Below are 18407 nucleotides of genomic sequence, written 5' to 3' on the forward strand. Positions count from 1 at the left end.
CGGCTTCAGCCCCTCACCCCTCACCAAGCACACTGTCTTCTCTACGGCTTCAGCCCCTCACCCGACTCTTCCTTCTTGGACTCCTGATTTACCCAGTCCTAGGGTATGGCTTCAGACCCTCACCCCTCACCAAGCACACTGTCTTCTTTATAGCTTCAGACCCTCACCCGACTCTTCCTTCTTGGACTCCTGATTTACCCAGTCCTAGGGTAGGGGCAGGGGACTCCTTCTCTGCTCCGGTCTCTTCCATAGGTCCATCCTCTCAGGCGTGCAGACTCGGTTCTCTCTCTGGTTGGCTCCCCCCCCCTTGCAACAATCACTCCTACAAGCATTTTTAAATTCTGTATGTATTCCCGAGACTCGCTGGTATTAGTACCACTGAGGACAAGAACCTCCTCTGTTCACTGCTGCACCCCAAGAACAGTGTCTGGACCAGGGTAAGCACTCAACAAACACTGAATGAGTAGGCAAATTCTCCATCCACCCATCCTCCATCCATCAACCCATCCATCCACCCATCCACCTATCCATCTACCCACCCATCTATCCACTAACACATCCATCCATCCATCCATCCATCTATTTATCCATCCACCTATCCATCCACCCATCCACCTATCTGCCCATCTATCCACCTATCCACTCACCTATCCACCCATCTATCCACCTGTCCACCCATTCACCCATCCATTCATTCATCCATCTGTCCATCCACCTGCCCATTCACCTATCCATCCATCCATCCATCCATACATACATACATACATACATACATACATCCATGTATTCATCCACTATCCATCCACCCATCCATCTATCCACCTATCCACCCATCTACCCATCTATCCATCCATCCATCCATCCACCCACCCACCATCCATCCATCTACCCACCATCCATCCATCCATCCATCCATCTGCAACACTGAGTCTAGTGTATTCCCCAAAGGCCCATGTGTTACAGGACTGTTTCCCAGCACGGCACTCTTAGGAGAGAGTAGAAGCTTTAGGAGGTAGAGCCTGGTGGGAGGACTTGAGGTCATCGTTGGGGGTGTGTACCATTGAATAGCATCATGGATCTTGATCTCTTTCTCTCTGCTCCCTGGCTCTCCAGGAGATGATTGGCTTTGTTCTATGACATGCCTGTCACAATGTGCTGCCTCACCACATGCCCCCAAACAACAGGGGCAATTGATCACTGACTGGAACCTCAAATCTGTGAACCAAACAAGCTTTTCTCTGTAAGTTGATTATCTCAGGCTGTTGCAGTGACAGCTGACTGACACACGGAGTCCCCAGTCTTCTCCTTTCTTCCGCTCCCTGTTCCCCGGCCACCTGGCTGCCGTGGCCCTCCCGAGCCTCACTGACTTTTCCTCAAGAACCTCATCAAGCCGTCCTTGGCTCACACAATGTTCTGAATGTTGTGTCATTTAGCCCTTGTTATTGTCCATGACGAAGATATTTTAAGATCCTTTTTACCCACAGAAAAACAGACTCAGAGAGGTAAAGCAACTCACACAGGTTACGAGTGGCTGAGGCAGTGACTCCAACCTAACTTTTTTCATTTCCAGGGAGTGTTCAAGCACAATACGCAATTAACAGAAATACCAACTAACTTATAATGTGTGCCAGATTCCAGACAAGGCTTTGGCACACACGCCCTTCCAGCTAATCCTCCCAACAACCCATCAGGAAGGCACTGCAGCACTGTGGATAAATGGGGCCCAGACAGGGCGGGGATTGGGGTTCACATAGGCACACTAAGTGGTGGGGGTGAAGCTCATCCAGCACTCTCTGAGATTCATGGAAGCCGTGATGGTGGAAGGTCCTGAGCAGCTGTGGTCATTGACATCAGAGTGGTCTATGACTCCGGGGTGCCAGTAATCTGTGGTATAATAGAAGGTGTAATGCTTGTGGAGGGGACTGTTATAATTTTTACATTTTTACTGGTGATTATTAGTGGAAGTGGTGGCTAAGGCAGCAGGACACATTCCTCCTGCCTGAGGAGGGGTCCCAGGGGTAAAAGGGCACTTGCCTAGAACTTGGAAGTCCGGGGCTCCCCTTTGCCACACAACCTTCCTTGCCATGCCAGTTTAGGTAAGGACTTCACCCCTGTACACACACACACACACACACACACACACACACAACTAAAATTCATGTATGTGAATGCTGGTGCCCTTGAAGGCCAGAGGAGGGGATGTTGGATCCCCTGGAGTTAAAGGTGAAGTTACAGGTGGCTGTGAGTCTTTCAAAATGGGTGCCGGTCACCACACTCAGGTCCTCTGTAGGAGCAGCAAGTGTTCTTAAATATTGAACCATCTCTCCAGCCCCTTCTCTTTTTTTTTTTTTTTTCCTTTTTTTAAGACAAGGTCTCACTATGTATTCCAAGCTGGCCTAGAATTTGTCTAAAATAAATTTCCTTATGATTTGTTGACAGTAAATGTTTGATTAGTGTATCTATTTCATATATCTATATATCCAAGCTTGCCTAAAAATTTATTAGGCAAAAAGAGCTCACAAGGGGCCAGCAAAATGGCTCAGCTGGTAAGGGCACTTGCTGCCAAAGTTAACAACCTGGGTTCAATCCCCAGGACCCACATAGTGGAAGGAGAGAACTGATTCCTGCAAGTTGTACTCTGGTCTCCACAAATGTTCCATGTCACTCATATACACGACAAATAAATGTATAAAAAAGTGGGGGGGTCACCGGGCATGGTGGCACACGCCTTTAATCCCAGCACTTGGGAGGCAGAGGCAGGCGGATCTCTGCGAGTTCAAGGCCAGCCTGGTCTACATAGTGAGTTCCAGGGCACCTGGGGCTACAAGGAGACCGTATCTCAAAAAGACAAAAAAAATGGGGGGTCACAAGTGGAAAAAGTTTAAGAAGCCATGATTTTAACCACCTGGCTGGTCATAGTTGTCACAGCACCTCTGGAAAGCTGATACAGACTCTTCAGAGATGTCTCATTGGCTGTGACCTCTCCAGTGGTCACTTAAGTTATTTCCAGCCATCTGCAACTAAGTGCAAGCAACTTTAAGACACTTTCCTGGGGGCAGGTAATGCTGTCACTCACTTGACTCTTGATTATAGAGCACTGACCATGTCCAGGCACTGTGGCCAGGACATACTGTCCCCTTCCTCTTGAAACTGACCGACTAACTGAGGGTGTTTATACAGAGAATACCGGGAAGCAGAGGGCAGGGTGTGGAGCAGTCACAGAACTGGAGGAAACCTGGGGTCCCCAGAGAGTCCAAGGGGGAGACTGGCCAGATTCCTCAGCGCCAGCGGAACCTCTCAGGGATTGGGGGATTTATCCTTATCTGAAGAAGCAGAGGAATTCCAAGTTTTAGGCAGGAGGGCAGCGGGGCTCTCACCACGGCAGGAACTGGAGCTTGGTGCTGCATCTGTGCCGTCTGAGTTTTCTTCAGGGACGTCTGCTCAGGTGCCACTGGGACTTGGGCTGCAGGACGCCATTTCAGGGAGGTCAGCAGGAAGAAAGTTGGGGTTTATTAAGCAAAGGAAAGTTCACAGAGGCAGAATTGCATGTGGGTATGAGGGCCTTAGACATTGACGATTTTGTAGCTTTGAAATTACACTGTTCAAAGGACGTAATCTATAGCTAAGCTCAAAATTAAGTAAGAGTGTCCTGGTATACTCATCTTTATCCGAAGTATCTTTCATGAATGAGATTACAAGGTGCTTTATGAGGTGAGGGTTTACAGTTGCAAAAAGGGTGCTGATAACATTAAAACTGCTCAAAAAAAAAAAAAGGTCAGGTTTCTGGACAAAGTAGTGCACACCTTTAATCTTAGCACTCAGGAGGCAGAGGCAGGCAGATCTCTGTGAGACTGAGGCCAGCCTGGTCTACATAGCAAGTTCCAGGCCAGCTGGAGCTCCAGGAAGACCCCGTCGCAAAACCAAAAAATAATAAAATAAGATTGGAGGAATTTTCTCGGAGGAAGAAGCGTCCTTTGCAGGTGTCTGTGCATAGGTTTGGTTACCTGTGTGGGAATTCTTGGTTCCCGGCTGGTGGAAGACTTAAACCAGACTGGGGTGGGGGTGGCAGCTCTTTCCTTTCTCGTTCTCTTTCTTTCTTCCTCCATCCCTTGTTGGGAGCTGTTAATATAAGCGCAGCCGTTATGTACACTGAGCTGTGGCAGGCTTGCTTGTTACTTAGAGTTTGTTTGTGTTTTGCACACCAGTACCTAATCTGCCAAGTCAGGAGGAATTGTTTATAATTTAGGGAAGATGGTTAAATGGTGGAGTTCACAACAAGTATTTGACAGCTCCTTGACCCTCAGATACAGGTGGGAAAAACAGCTGTTGAAGCTAATTCCGCTAAGCAAACGGTGGCTATCTCTGATGTGCTACTGTATAAAAAGGCTGAGCTAAAATAAACCGGGGCTGCAGTCTCTACTGACAGTCCTCCCAAGGATCTTTCTCTGTCTCTTGTTTTTCTTTCATCCTCACTCCCCCTTTCAGGTACTGTCTGTCTTGGCTAGCTGGCACCGGCAATCCCCTTCTTTTCCTTTTTTTCTTTTTTATGTTTTTGAGGCAAATCTCTCCATATCCCCAGGTGGCCTGGAACTCACCATGTAGACCTGGCTGGCACCGATCTCTCAGAGATCCATCTGCCTCTGCCCCTCTAGTGCTGGGATTAAAGGTGAGTGCAGCCACTACACCTGGCCCTTTCTTTTCTTTTTAAAAAAAGATTAATTGGGACTGGAGAGAGAGCTCAGCACTTAAGAGCGCTGACTGCTCTTGCAGAGGACCCGGGTTTGATTCCCAGCACCCACACGGTGGCTAACAACCATCTGTAACTCCAGTTCCAGGGGATCTTGACCCCCTCTTCTGACCTCCATGGGCATTGCATGACATGGGTGCACTTGCATACGTGCAAGCAATACACTCACACACCTAAAATAAAAATAATTTTTAAAAATTAGTTTTAAACAATTGTGTGTGTGTGTGTGTGTGTTTGCACATGCATGAATCCAGTGCCTATGAAAGCCAGAGGCATCAGATTCCTTGAAGCTGGGGTTACAAGTGGTTGTGAGCTGCCCAAAGTGGGTGCTGGGACTTGAACTCAAGTCTTCTACAATAGCAGTATGTACTCTTAAGCACTGAGCCGTCTCTCCAGCCCGTTTTTTGTTTTTGTGACATGGTCTCATGCAGCCCAGGCTGGCCTGGAACTGACCATGCAGCCTTGAGCTCCTGGTCCTCCTGCCTTTACCTCTCCAGTGCTGAGATCACAGGCACCCCCCGCGCTCCAGCTCTAGTTTCCCATGGAGCCCACTTCAGGGTTGCATTTATCCTTTTTATTTATTTGTTTTGTTTCTAGTTTTTTAATTATTTTCATTTTATGTGTATGAGTGTTTTGTCTGCATGTATGTAAGTGCACTTGTGTTGTGCAATGCCCACAGAGGCCAGCAGAGGGTGTCTGGTCCCCTGGAACTGGAATTATGGACAGTTGTTAGCCACCATGTGGGTGCTGGGAACTGAACCCGGGTCCTCTGCAAAAGCAGCCAGTGCTCTAACCATTGAACTGTCTCTCCAGCCTCTTCCCCCCTTTTTTTGTTTTTTTTGAGACAGGGTCTCCCTGTAGTTCCAGCTGGCCTGGGACTCACTATGTTGACCAGACTGGCCTCAATCTTACAGACATCTGCCTGCCTCTGTCTCCTGAGTGCTAAGATTAAAGGCGTGCACCACCACGCCTGGCCCGCCTTTTAAAGGTTTATTTTTATTTTTAAAAATCGGGTGCATGTATGTGTGTGTTTGTGTGTACGTATGTGCACATGAATGAAGTTAACTGCAGAAGGCAGAATAGAGTGTCAGGTCCCCTGGAGCTGGAGCTGCAGGCAGTTGTGAGCCACCTGGCATGGGTGCTGGGAACTGGCCTGGAGTCCTCAGCAAGACCAGTGCTTGCTGTTAACCACGGAGACATTCTCCAGCCCACATTTACCTTTTAAAACAATCTCTTGGGTATGAAGGGGCTGGAAGGGAGTAAGTGGGATGAGTGAGAGGTACACGTGGATGCTCTCGGGAGCTTCGGTCAGGTGGGAAAGGGGCGTTACATCGACTAATGACAACCAACGTGTCTCAGGCTTGCCAGGGCTGACTCCAGGTAACCAGGTAAGTCCTGGGAGGAAGTGACTCCTCAGATATCTCTGCAGGGCCTGGTGCATGCACGAGGGTGGTGTTTCTGTTTAATTATTAAATTTGCTTCCTGTTTGTGCCCTTCTTTCCCACACCAGGATCCCTGTGGCTTCCTGCCTGTGTTCAGTCAGTCTCCTAATTGTCTCACAGGCTCTGTCACCTCCAGTCCTGTATGTCAGCCACACACCACTCCCCTGCCTCCAGGCTGGCTGGTTACAGACCTAGAGCTCACACCAAAGGTCAATCCTGTATGGCCGCTTGTCCCCCTGGGCTGGGCTGCCTGCGATCCTCACCCTGGGCAGGCACCAATGTCCACACTCAGAGTGTTTGCGGAGCCAAGGAATGCCGCAGGACCCTACCCACCAACCCGCCCACCAACCCGCCCAGTGACTTACCCTCGAAGACTGGGTCACTGCGCCCTGATCCTGTCATCAACTCATCTCTTTCTTTGCCTAGTAAATGGCTCATCCACCCACCAGATTCCAGTGCCACAAGATAGTCACAAAACCTGGGGAATTTTAGGGAGCTGGGAAGATGGCTCAGTTGGTAAAGTGCTTGTCCCACAAGCACAGGACCTGAGTTAGAGCCCCAGCACCCACGTAAAAAGCTGGGTGTGGTGGTGCATGTTTGTAATCCCTGTGCTGAGGAGGTGGAGACAATGGGATCCCTGGGGCTCACTGGTGGGCTAGCCTAGGCAAATAGGCAAGCATGAGGTCCCATGAGAGACCCCGTCTCAGAATACAAGGTGGACAGTGCTCCAGAAGGAAAGATACTTGAAGTCTAATCTTTATGTGCATGTGTACCGACACACACACACACACACACACACACACACACACACGCACCTGCACACATATACAAACAAATATTAACTATTAAAAATCCAAGAGTGGCCAGGCGCGGTGGTGCACACCTTTAATTCCAGCACTTGGGAAGCAGAGGCAGGCGGATCTCTTGAGTTCAAGGCCAGCCTCATCTACATAGTGAGTTCCAGGACAGCTGGGCTACAGGGAGACCCTGTCTCAAATGACCAAAAAAAAAAAAATTCCAAGAGTGGGCTGGGCGTGGTGGCGCACACCTTTAATCCCAGCATTTGGGAGGCAGAGGGTTCTCATGACATTGAATAATTATGGCTCTTGCTAATGTAACTAATGGGCTAGGCATAAGCTCCTTGAGCCTCAGTTTCGTTATCTGTGAAATGGGGATAGTCAGAGTTCCCACATGCTAGGGCTGTTGGGGTGAAGCTACCATATTTACATGCTGGGTGCTTACTACAGCGTGTGGCACAATAAGAACTCATTAAACTTTTGCTGCGGTTACTATTGTACAACTTAATGCCAAGCAATTCTCCCAGGCAAGTATTATCAATTCAATAGATAATGGAAAACAGGGTTCTAATTAGGTAACTTGCCTGAAGCCTCGCAGCTAGCAAAGGGCTTTCTGGGAGGATTAGGTAGATTGTTTGCTATTGGTGAAAGTCCTGAGCATCTGCACATGGTGAGGGAGGGAAGGGTCAGCCAGTGGTCACTGGTCCTCACAGGGAGACAGGCATGCCTGGGTTCTGGCCAAGGGTGTGGGAGTTTATTGCAACATATTTTTGTTGTTTGAGACAGGGTCTCACTAGTTCTGACTGACCTTGAAGTTCCAAAGTAGCTGAGGATGACCTTGAACTCCTGATCCTTCTGCCTCTACCTCCCAAGTGTGGGAACTGCAGGCGTATTTGGCTATTCCCAGTTCATATAGTGCTGGGGATCAAACCCAGGGCTTTACGCATTTAGGCAAGCACTCTATTAACTGAGTTATGGTCCCAGCCCTTAATCTGATTTTTTAAAATCTTGGTTTGCCCTGATCATGATTTTTTAATTTATTGTATGATATGTCTTCTGGTTTTAGATTTTGTTTAAAGTAAGGCTCATATAAACAATGTCGTGTTCTTTTGTAGGCCTGGGTTTTACTATGACTTGCATGAAATGTCCCCCAGGTAGCCACTCTCCTGACTTTGACCTCTTGGTCACCAAGCAATGGTCTGATTGGTGATTGGTCTTTCCTCCCAGGTAGCTGGTATAGATTGGAGCACTTCATCTTGGCAGCTAAATGGCTAGAAACGGGAGATCCAGCAATAATCTGAGTCTGACCCAAGTTCTTTTCTGGGTATGGGGATTGCTCTAGAGCTGAGAGAGCTGCCTTGGGCTGGGAATGTAGCCCAGTGGCAGAGGCTGGCATAAAACACGGTGTAGTCCTTTAGTCTGGTAAGCAAACCCATGTGCAGTTGAGTGATGTTGTTCAAGGAGAGAAGGAAAAGAGCCGGCCCGAGGCCCCAAGCACCAAGGCAGCGGCCGGCCACCCGTGGATGTACCTAATTGCTGTTTCTTCATCTATAGAATGGGGTAATAACATCATCTCCCTCTTCGGGGATGAAATGGGATGAGTCGCGTGACTCACTTAGCACAGCTGCCGTTCCCATCCTGCCTCGGCTATAACCATTCCTTTTCCTCCCTGCGATCCTGTAAGACGACACGGTGACCAGAACTCCACTCCCCTGCCACCCCGCACTCCGCCACCAGAGGGCAGGCTCTGCACGCAGGACGTGGCACCGAGGGCTAACCTCAGGTAGGTCCAGAGTGTCACAGTACCAGCCGCTGGTCTCCTCCTCCTGCTCCCTCCCTCCTGAAGTCAGCAGGTCTCCACAACAGGGCTTCTTTCCCCCTGACTCCATCACAATGACTCCTAAACCCACCTGCCACCATCTCCCCCAAGAAAACCCACTTAAAATAGCCGTTCAGATTTCTCTTTCAGATCTAAGAGCAGCAAAAAACCAACCCCCGCCCCACACCTTTATTTTGACACAGTCTCACTGTGTAGCCGAGGCTGGCCTTGAACTGCCGACCCTCCCGCCTCCGCAATGCTGGGATGACAGGTTCTCTGCATAGCTTTAGATTCTTGTCTCCTCTGGTTTTCCCAGGGTGATTAAAGGATGCCCACCCCTCGCCCTTCCAAGGGCACAGTCACAGCTAAGTTCTTTGGAGGCAGGAGCCTAGCCATCATCCTTATGGTCCAGGGCTGAGGCCAGAGGGGCACAAAGTGTGACCTGGTCTTGAACTCACAGAGATCTTCCTGCCTCTGCCTCCCAAGTGCTGGGATTAAAGGCATGTGCCACCACCCCTGGCTTAAAGGTTATTTTATACTATGTGTATGTGCATCTGAATGTGGCTATGTGCACATGAAGGGCAGGGCCTGTGGAGACCAGAAGAGGGCGTTAGGTCCTTGGAGCTGGAGTTACAGGTGGTTAGGCTCGTCTGGATGCGGGTGCCTAGAACTGGGCACTAAACTCGATCCTCTGTAAGAGCAGTGTTTGCCCTTAACTGCTGAGTCACCTCTCCAGCCCCTCAGATCCCACAGGGCCTGTTTCTCTCCTGTGCTTTTTGATTTTTATGCCATTGGGTTTTATCACATATCACATTGTTCTCTTAGTTAATCCTTTAAATTATTTAGAAGGTAAGCTCATTACAATTTCTTATACTGTGGTTCTATAGATGTGTATATATAACATAAAATCTGCCATTTGAACCTTTTACATGTATAATTCAGTGACATTAGTTACATTTCATGACGTTGGGCAACTGTCACCGCCAACAGTTGCCGACGTTCTCCACCACTCCAGACAGAAACTGCACCCACTAGACAGTAGCGCTTGCTCCCCATCTCCAGTCCTCGTTGACCACGAATCTCTTTGTCTCTGCGTTCCCTCCCTTAAGTGTTTAATGTGAGTGGACTCACACCAGGGCTGTCCTTTTGTGTCTGGCTCACTTCACTCAGCACAGTGAGTTCTGAGGCGCGTCCAACCCTGGCAGGCTATCAAAACGCCATTCCGCTTAGAGGCTGTTTGTTTCACGTCCTGAGTGTGGGTCCTGGGGCTCCTTCAGGCTCTATCTGATGAGACGAAACATTTCTCTTACCCGTTCTTGTCTCCTGCTTGAATGGATGTAATGGTTGAACTCTCCCTAGACAATGACCACCCTCCCCACCCCCCATGCCTCCTGCTTGGGGTGGAACCTGGGGCCTGTGTTCCACCTCAGCCAAATCAGCAGCCTGTAGGTAATACAGTTAGAGCCATGTCCAAGAATGTGGGAGAGGATGGCAGGTTTTCAGGATGGAATCATTGTATCTGAACCATTGTAAGAGACAGAGATGGGCCATCCCTAATCCTATGGACTCTGAGTAACAGGAAAAATGAAGACCGCCTGCCATATAACTAAAGATTTTAAAGTTTCAAGTCAAATAAACCGCCAAATAAAGCTGTTGCACCCTTGGCCTTGATAACTGGACCTGGAGGATGACTGTGCTGCCCATATTCAGGATTGGCCTCTTACTCCCAGCTGCCATGGGTACTGACAGGCACAGCTTGCTTTCTGGAATTTTCCTTAGCTGAAAGATCACCCCCATCCTTGGGGGAGGCTGTCGGTAACTCTCAGAGCACCCGCCTTCCGGACTGGCCTTAGCTGGAGCATCTGCCACTCATGTTCCCTGAGGACCTCTGCAGGGCCGTGTGGCCGGCAGGTGGCTGATCTGGAGGGTGTCAGGATTTGGGAGCATCATCTATGTTATCTCCTCCTTAAAGACTGACTTCTGTCTGTCAGAGCCTAGAAAATGCAACTGAGGAAGGAAGGTCTGTGCACAGAGCTCTGGAGGTTCGAGTGCCAAGTCATTAGAGAGTCTCAAATCTCAAGAGCAGCTGCCTTTCTGTTGGGCTCTAGCCAAGACGGTGGGGACAGATGAGACACTGGGTCTCACTGGCCCCCAGGGCACAGCTCACAGGTGCATCAGCAGCAGGAGGCTCAGAGAGTCTGGGTTTCTGGAAGGGTAGGAGAAATCTTAAGAGGGCACCAGACAGAACAGTGGAGAAGACAGGGCCCGGAACCCTGGTTGTCTGCTGAGATTGTCTGAAATGTATGCACTGTGCTGTGCTCAGCCCAGGACAGGAGGGTGAGGTGTGAATAGAGCTGCAGAACCCTGGGAAGAAAACTGAGAGATGATAAAGCTAGAAGCATCCCCGCTGCCTTCGGAAACTTCAAGAATGTGGGCGTGCCTAGAAGCAAGGGAGGTGGGGGTCCTTGATGGATTTTTTTTTTTCTGGTCTTTTTGAGACAGGGTCTCCCTGTAGCTCTAGCTGCCCTGGAACTCACTATGTGGACCAGGCTGACCTTGAACTTACAGAGATCCGCCTGCCTCTGCCTCCCAAGTGCTGGGATTAAAGGCGTGTGCCACCACGCCTGGCTTATTGATGGATTTTTTTTTTTTTTAAAGATTTATTTTTTACTTTTTATTTTATTTTAATTTTTTGATCTTTTTGAAACAGGGTCTCCCTGTAGCCCTAGCTGGCCTGGACTGCACTATGTAGACCAGGCTGGCCTCACACACAGAGATCCACTTGTCTCTGCTAACCAAGTCTGGGATTAAAGGTGTGTGCCACCATGCTTGGCATTATTTATTATTATATGTATATGAGTGTATTGCCTGCATGTGTGTAAGCACACCCATGTCATGCAATGCCCATAGAGTTCAGAAGAGGGTGTTGGATCCCCTGGAACTGGAGTTATGGATAGCTGTTAGCCACCATGTGGGTGATGGGAACTGAACCTGGATCCTCTGCAAGAGCAGCCAGTGTTCTTAACTAGTGAGCCATCGTTCCAGCCCCTAAATGATTTATTTTTAATCATGTGTGCACTTGTGTGTCTGTGCCCATGAATGCAGGTGCCCATGGAGGCCAGAAGAGGGTGTCAGATCCCATGGGGCTAGAGTTACAGGCAGTTGTGGGCCACCCAGTGTGGGTGCTGGGACCCAAACTCAGGTACTGAAAAGAAACCACTAACCATTTCCTTGGCTCTTGATTAAAAACAAACAAACAAACAAGCAAAAAACCAAAAAGCAAACAAAAAAACCCCAATACGTCTTAGTGCTTTAATTTTTAAAACTTTGATTAGTTTATTTTTATTTTATGTGTATGAGGGTTTTGCTTGTGTGTATGTGCACCCGTGTCATGCAATGCCTGCAGAGGCCAGAAGAGGGCATCGGATCCCCCCTGGAACTGGAGTTACATTTGGTTGTTAGCTGCCATGTGGGTGCTGGGAATTGAACCCAGATTGTCTGCAAGAGTAGCCAGTGCTCTTAACCACTCAGTCATCTCTCCAGCCCCTGTCTTAGAGCTTTTATGTATACTAACTTCTAAATGTAATCAGTTTAATCAGATTTAAACTCTTACCAAATTTATACATATATAATTTTAAAAGCCAACAAACCCTACAAGTCTCATAGCAAGAAGCGATACCTCACACATGCCAGGCAGGCATTCTACCACTGAGTGAGCTAGATCCGGCCTCTCCATGGGTTTTTATTTTTCTATTTCTAACAGTTGGTATCCATCAAGTAGTGCTTGGTGCCCTGAAAGAGAGATGCTCTAGGAATAGTAAACAGGAAGGGATTATGTAGAGGGATTGGAAGATTTTGGAAGTGTTTAGAATAGAGAGTAGGTGCAGAGCCTCCGGGAAGGACGTCAGCACGACACACTGTTGGGTTCCATGGGTCATCAGTCTACGGGTCTATCACAAAGTTTCCATTAAATTCTCCCAACAAGTGTAATTTTCCTCTCCATCCACGTGCGTGGGAATTGAGCAATTTCATCTTGTTTACTTTTTATTAAAGAATTGTATTCTTGTTTTGTTTTGTTTGAGACAGAGTCTCCCTGTAGCCCTAGTTGGCCTGGAACTTGCTATGTAGACCAGGCTTGCCCAGAACTCACAGAGCTCCACCTGCCTCTGCCTCCTGAGTACTAGGATTAAAGGTGTGACCACCATACCCAGCTTTAAAAATATTTTTTAAAATGTATTTATTTATTTGTGTATGTGTGTGCTTGTGGGGACAATGTGCCATGACACGTGTGTTGTGGAGCTCAGAGGATAACTTGCAGGGGTTGATTCTCTCCTACCACGAGGGTCCCAGGGATTGAACTCAGATTGTCAGGCTTGGCAACAAGTGCCTTTATCCACTAAACCGTCTCACTGCACGGATTTATTTATTTTATTTATTGATTCAGGGCCTCACACTGTAACTCAGGCTGGTCTGGAACTCACTGTGTGCCCAGGTTGACCTTAGACTTGAAGCAACCCTCGTGCCTCAGTCTCTTGAGTGTTGGGAATACTAGCCTTGAGCCACCACGTCTAACTCCATACCACACTCCTGAGCCCAGATAAGGCTTTCTCTCTCTTCTCAGGTTTCCATCTGGACCTGTTGTTCCTGAGACATCCCTTCATCACTGCACTGAGGCTTCTGTCCACCTCCCCCTTTGGTGGTGGTGGTGGGGGACCTAACGCCTCACTTTTATGGAATGTGTACTTTAGTAAAATTTAAAAAATTTTAAAAACGAGTCTATTCTTAATGTGTGTGTGTCTGTGTGTACATGCATCTGAAGGCCAGGGAGGCCAGAGGAGGGCATCAGATCCCCTGGGGCTGGAGTTATTGGCAGTTGTGACCTACCTGATGTGGGTCCTGAGAACCAAACTCTGGTCTTCTGCAAGAGCAGCAAGCAATGTTAACAGCCGAACCATCTCCAGCCCCGTATACTTTAGTAACTTCTGAGGAACAAGGCAAAGGAGGGAAAAATGTAAGACCTTATTTTTTATTTATTATTTCTATTTTATGTGTATGAGTGTATTGCCTGCATGTATATAAGTGCACTTGTGTTGTGCAGTGCCCTCAGAGGTCAGAAGGCATCAGATCCCCTGGAACTGCAGTTACAGATGGTTGTTAGTCGCCATGTGGGTGCTTGGAATCGAATCCAGGTCCTCTGCTGGAGCAGTCAGTGCTCTTAACTGCTGAGCCATCTCTCCAGTCCCAAGACCTTATTCTTATTACACTAGATTTGTAGTTTTAACTTGGCATATGAGATAGGTGATGTCAGCTCCACAGGATCCAGGATCACCTAGGAGAGAAGCCTCCAGCACAGCTGTGAGGGACTGTCCGGATCAAGGTTGGCCTCTGTAAATGCAGGAAGGGATTATCTTGATTATGTTAATCGATGTGGGAAGCCACACCCACTGGGGGGGGAACACCACGTCCTGGGGCTGGAATGCTAGACTGAAAAGTGGGGAAAGTGAGCCGAGCACAGGCGTTTGCTGCTGTCTGCCGATGGTGTGAGCAGCCGCCTCCTGCCACCACGCCTTCCTTGCCTGTGCCCTGACTCCCCGCCAGGATGGACTGTACCCCAGCACCAAAGACAAGCCCCCTATGACCTCTTTCCATCAGGCCCCAGGTCCCAAAGGCTCTACTACCTCCCAGACCGGGGACTGAGCTTTCAACACATGTGCCCTTGGGAGACATCTAAGATGCAAATGACCAGGGCTGCTCAGTGGGGAGAGGGCTCGCCTAGTGTGCATGAAGCCCTGGGTTCAATTCCCAGCACTGAATAATAAACCAGTGTGGTGGTACAAGCCTGCCATCCTGTCACTCTGGAGGTGGAGGCAGAAGGGTCAGGAGTTCAAGATCATTCTCAGCTACATAGAAGTTCCAAGCCACGGCCACAAACAAAAACAAAACTCAAACTAGGGCACTATTTGGTCCTTTTTACTTGGACCTTTTTTTACTTTTGGTCTAATTTGGGGGTTTTTCTTTTTGGTCTCAATCTTTTTAAAAGTCATGAGGACACCATGGGTCTGTCTTTTTCTAGACATTTGAGGTCTAACCTCAGTTTGGAATCTTCATCTCTCAATTCTGGAAAATTCTCATGGTTTAGTTTTTGATAATTTCTTCTCTTTTTGTTCTTTTAGAAACCCCATTATTCATCCACATTGTCTTATTTATATTATACTGTATTTTCTTTTAAATTTTATTATTTTTATTTTATGTGTATGAGTGTATTGCCTGCATGTGTCTAAGTGCACCCATGTCATTCAATGCCCACAGAGGTCAGAAGAGGGCGTCAATCCCCTGGAATTGGAGTTACAGATGGTTGTTAGCTGTCATGTAGGTTCTGGGAACTGAACCTGGGTCCTTTGCAAGAGCAGCCGGTGCTCTTAACCACTGAGCCATCTCTCCAGCCCTCATTATTTGCTTTTTTGATACAGTCTCACAACGTAGCCCAGGCGGGCCTTGAAGTCACAGATCTTCTTCCAGCCTCAGCCCCTCATGTGCCGGGGTTACAGGGTGCGTCACCACACCTGGCTCATCAGAGTTTCTTGATTCTGTGTTTCCAATCTTTTCACATCAGTGGCTTTCTCACGGGGTGACTGCGGTTATCCACTGTTGCCTCTCAACTATGAAGCCACCCTCCGAACAGCTCCCTTTGGTCTTTGCACTGAGCACAATGTTAAGCTTTATCACTAGGGGGCTCTGTGAAGACGTTGCTGGAAGAAGAGATGTTTATTGATTCAGGGGCATCCAGGGGACTCTGCCTGAGCTGCCAGCTGAGGGCAGGTGTTTCCTGGGACAGCTGGTCCAGACGGGGACACTGCGAGCCACAGGCCTTGGGAGCAGTAAGTGGTTTCAGGCCACCCCATCTCCCCTCTAGGTCTCCACCTTACCCCTGCCCCTGACTGTAACCCCAATGTCGAAGAGAAATTATTTGCCACCAGGGCCTCATCCCACCTGCAGTGGAGTCTGGTGCGGCTGTGAGTGGTGACGCCTTCCAAATCCCACCTCCTGTACGTCCAGTCCCTCAGCCTGGGGAATATCTGGGCTCCCCGTAATTATTGTTAGTGACGATCTTTATATCAACGCTGGCTTTTGTTTCTTGATAGTGTTTTGAAGAAACAGCAGTCCTTGACTCACGTCTTTTTGTTTGTTTTCTTCTTAGGATTTTTTTTTTTAATTCCATTTATTTGTTTGGGAAGGCTTGGAGGTCAGAGGAGAGCTTGCAGAAGCCAGTTCTCTCCTTCCACCATATGGTCCGGGGGATAAGAACTTAGGTCATCAGGCTTGACTTTTCTTGGCTGAGACATCTTGCTAGCCCCAGGTTTCTGGGTTTTTGAGACAGGGTCTCAGGCAACCTTGGCAGGCTTCTGACTCACTACGTAGACTGATCCTGATTCTCCTCCACCTACTAGGTGCTGGGGTAACTGGTGTGTGCCCTTGCCTGGCTCTCGGCTGACATCTCCAGCTATTTGGAAACTCTAGGTGAGGGTCTGGGTGTGGTCTCCAGTGGGCTTTCCTACAGTGCAATGGGTAGAATTGTTTACCCAGAAGACCTTGCATTCAGTCTCCACTGAACTGCAGGAGAAAAATCTTACATAAGGGCTGGCTTGGAGCTCACTGTGGATATCAGGCTGGCCTCAAACTTCCATAGATCCTCCTGTCTCAGCCTTCTGAGTTCTGAGGTTACCAGAATAGACTGCCATGCCTAGCTAAATAGAGATTTTTTTTATAAGAAAATGCTGGGGCTGGAGAGATGGCTGTGCGGTTAAAAGCATGGGCTGCTCTTGCAGAGGACCCAGGTTCAGTTCCCAGCACCCAGATGGCAGCTAAGGACCATCTGTAACCTCAGTTCCAAGGGATGTGACACCCTCTTCTGGCCTCCAAGGGCACTGCACGCAGAGGCACTTACATACACAAAGGCAAAACACTCATACACATAAATAGAAATAAATAAAAAATTATTTTTATTTTGTATATGTTTGTGTATCTGTGTGAGTGTATGCCACATGTGACTGGGTGCCAAAGAAATAGGGCAGAGAGTTCCCTGGAGCTGGAGTGACAGGTGGCTGTGAACACCTAACAAGGATGCTGAAACCAAACTCAGGTCTTCTAGATGAGCAGCAAGTGTTCTTAACCACTGAGCCGTCTCTCCAGTCCCAAGAAGAAAAACTTTAAAGGCTATAAAGTAATCAGCCTTTCAGGAGGATGGTTCTCCCAACGGAAGGACAGAATGAAATGAGAGGGCGAGTGTCTCTGGAAAACGTTTGTTATCCAGCCTGAAGCTGACCTGGTCACCCGAAGAATGGCAGGAGAATGGCTAGATTTGAAGAGGAAAAAGAATCTGCAGCATTTGATGGTTCCTCCATGGCCTGTGTTCCAGCCTCTGCCTCCAGGTTCCTGCCCTGAGTTCCTACCTTGGGCTCCCTTAGTGATGAACTGTGACCTGGGAGAGGTAAGCCAAGTAAACCCTTTCCTCCCCAAGTTGGTAGTGGTCAGAGTGTTTTGTCACAGCAATGGAGAAATAGACTAGGACAGGGGGTGTCACTTGGCCTAGTCACTCTCTCCAGAAGGAATTTCTGCATTAATCCTCCTGGGACAGGTCTGGTTTCGATGTTCTCAGGACTGTCTAGGAAGGGGCTGTGGCAGCAGGCTTTTACTTAATCCTAAATAATTTTCAGTACAATTCCCAGGATCTCCATGGCAGGCTTCAACCTTTCCAGGGCAAACCATTCACTGAGGTGAAGTATGGGGGTGGGGTGGGGGTCACAGTGGCATGTGGGGTGAGTCAGGAGCCTGGGGTCCTAACAGTGTCTTATGCAGACTGTCAACCAGAGGCTCCAGGCCCCCTGTTCTCAGAGGTGCTGGTGTCTCCCTTCTTGGCTGGGGCCCAGCTGTGGAAATCAGCCGGCTTCTGGGATGTCCTATGGGACAGTCAAATCCACTGTTAGCTGCCAAGCCAGCTGTCCATTTACTGTTCTGATCCGGTTTTATCCACTTAGCTGTCTAATTATTTAGTAAAAGGAGGAAGATTTATAGGAACTGAAGAGAAACCAGTGTTTACTTCTCTAGATTGTGTATAGAATCTTATTTATTTTGCCTTTGTGGTTTCTTCCTCTTTCTTTCCCTCTCTCCTTCCTTTTTTGAAATAATCTTATAGGATGTAGTTCAATTTGACCTTGAACTCAAGGCAATCCTCCTGCCTCAGCCTCCCAAGCAACAAGCTACAGGTTTCACCACCACACTCAGAGAATCTTGACTTTTAAAACCTCATTACCACTGGGTAAAATGGTTGCATCCTGTGATCCCAGCACTTGGAAGGTAGAGGCAGGAGGATCAGAAGTTCAAGGCCATTCGTGACTACAGAGTGATTTTGAGACCATAGTGAGCTTGAGTCTGGACTACATGACAGTCTGTCTAAAACAAAACAAAAGAAAACTTACCAGACAGGCAGAGTGGCACATGCCTGTAATCTCAGCACTTAGTGGGTAGAGGCAGAAGGATCAGGACTTCAAGGACAGCCTTCCCCACATAGCAAGTTTGAGGCCAGCTTGGGCCACTTAAGACCC

The 18407-nt window shown here is 48.4% G+C and overlaps 1 protein-coding gene across 1 annotated transcript in view; it reads left to right on the forward strand.

The window, feature by feature from the left end:
• The window catches only part of CUNH6orf15 (chromosome unknown C6orf15 homolog), a gene marked incomplete at its 3' end in the record, with an annotated part of 3004 nt that extends 2361 nt beyond the window's left edge, over positions 1-643 (forward strand). The window contains exon 3 of the mRNA XM_008840328.2: positions 618-643. Within this exon, the coding sequence (XP_008838550.2) occupies positions 618-643 (26 nt within the window). The remainder of the gene's footprint in view (positions 1-617) is intronic.
• Positions 644-18407: the final 17764 nt, after the last annotated feature.

The sequence above is a fragment of the Nannospalax galili genome, unplaced genomic scaffold (genome assembly GCF_000622305.1).
Source record: "Nannospalax galili isolate Female #2095 unplaced genomic scaffold, S.galili_v1.0 scaffold401, whole genome shotgun sequence".
Classification (NCBI taxonomy): Eukaryota; Metazoa; Chordata; class Mammalia; order Rodentia; family Spalacidae; genus Nannospalax; species Nannospalax galili.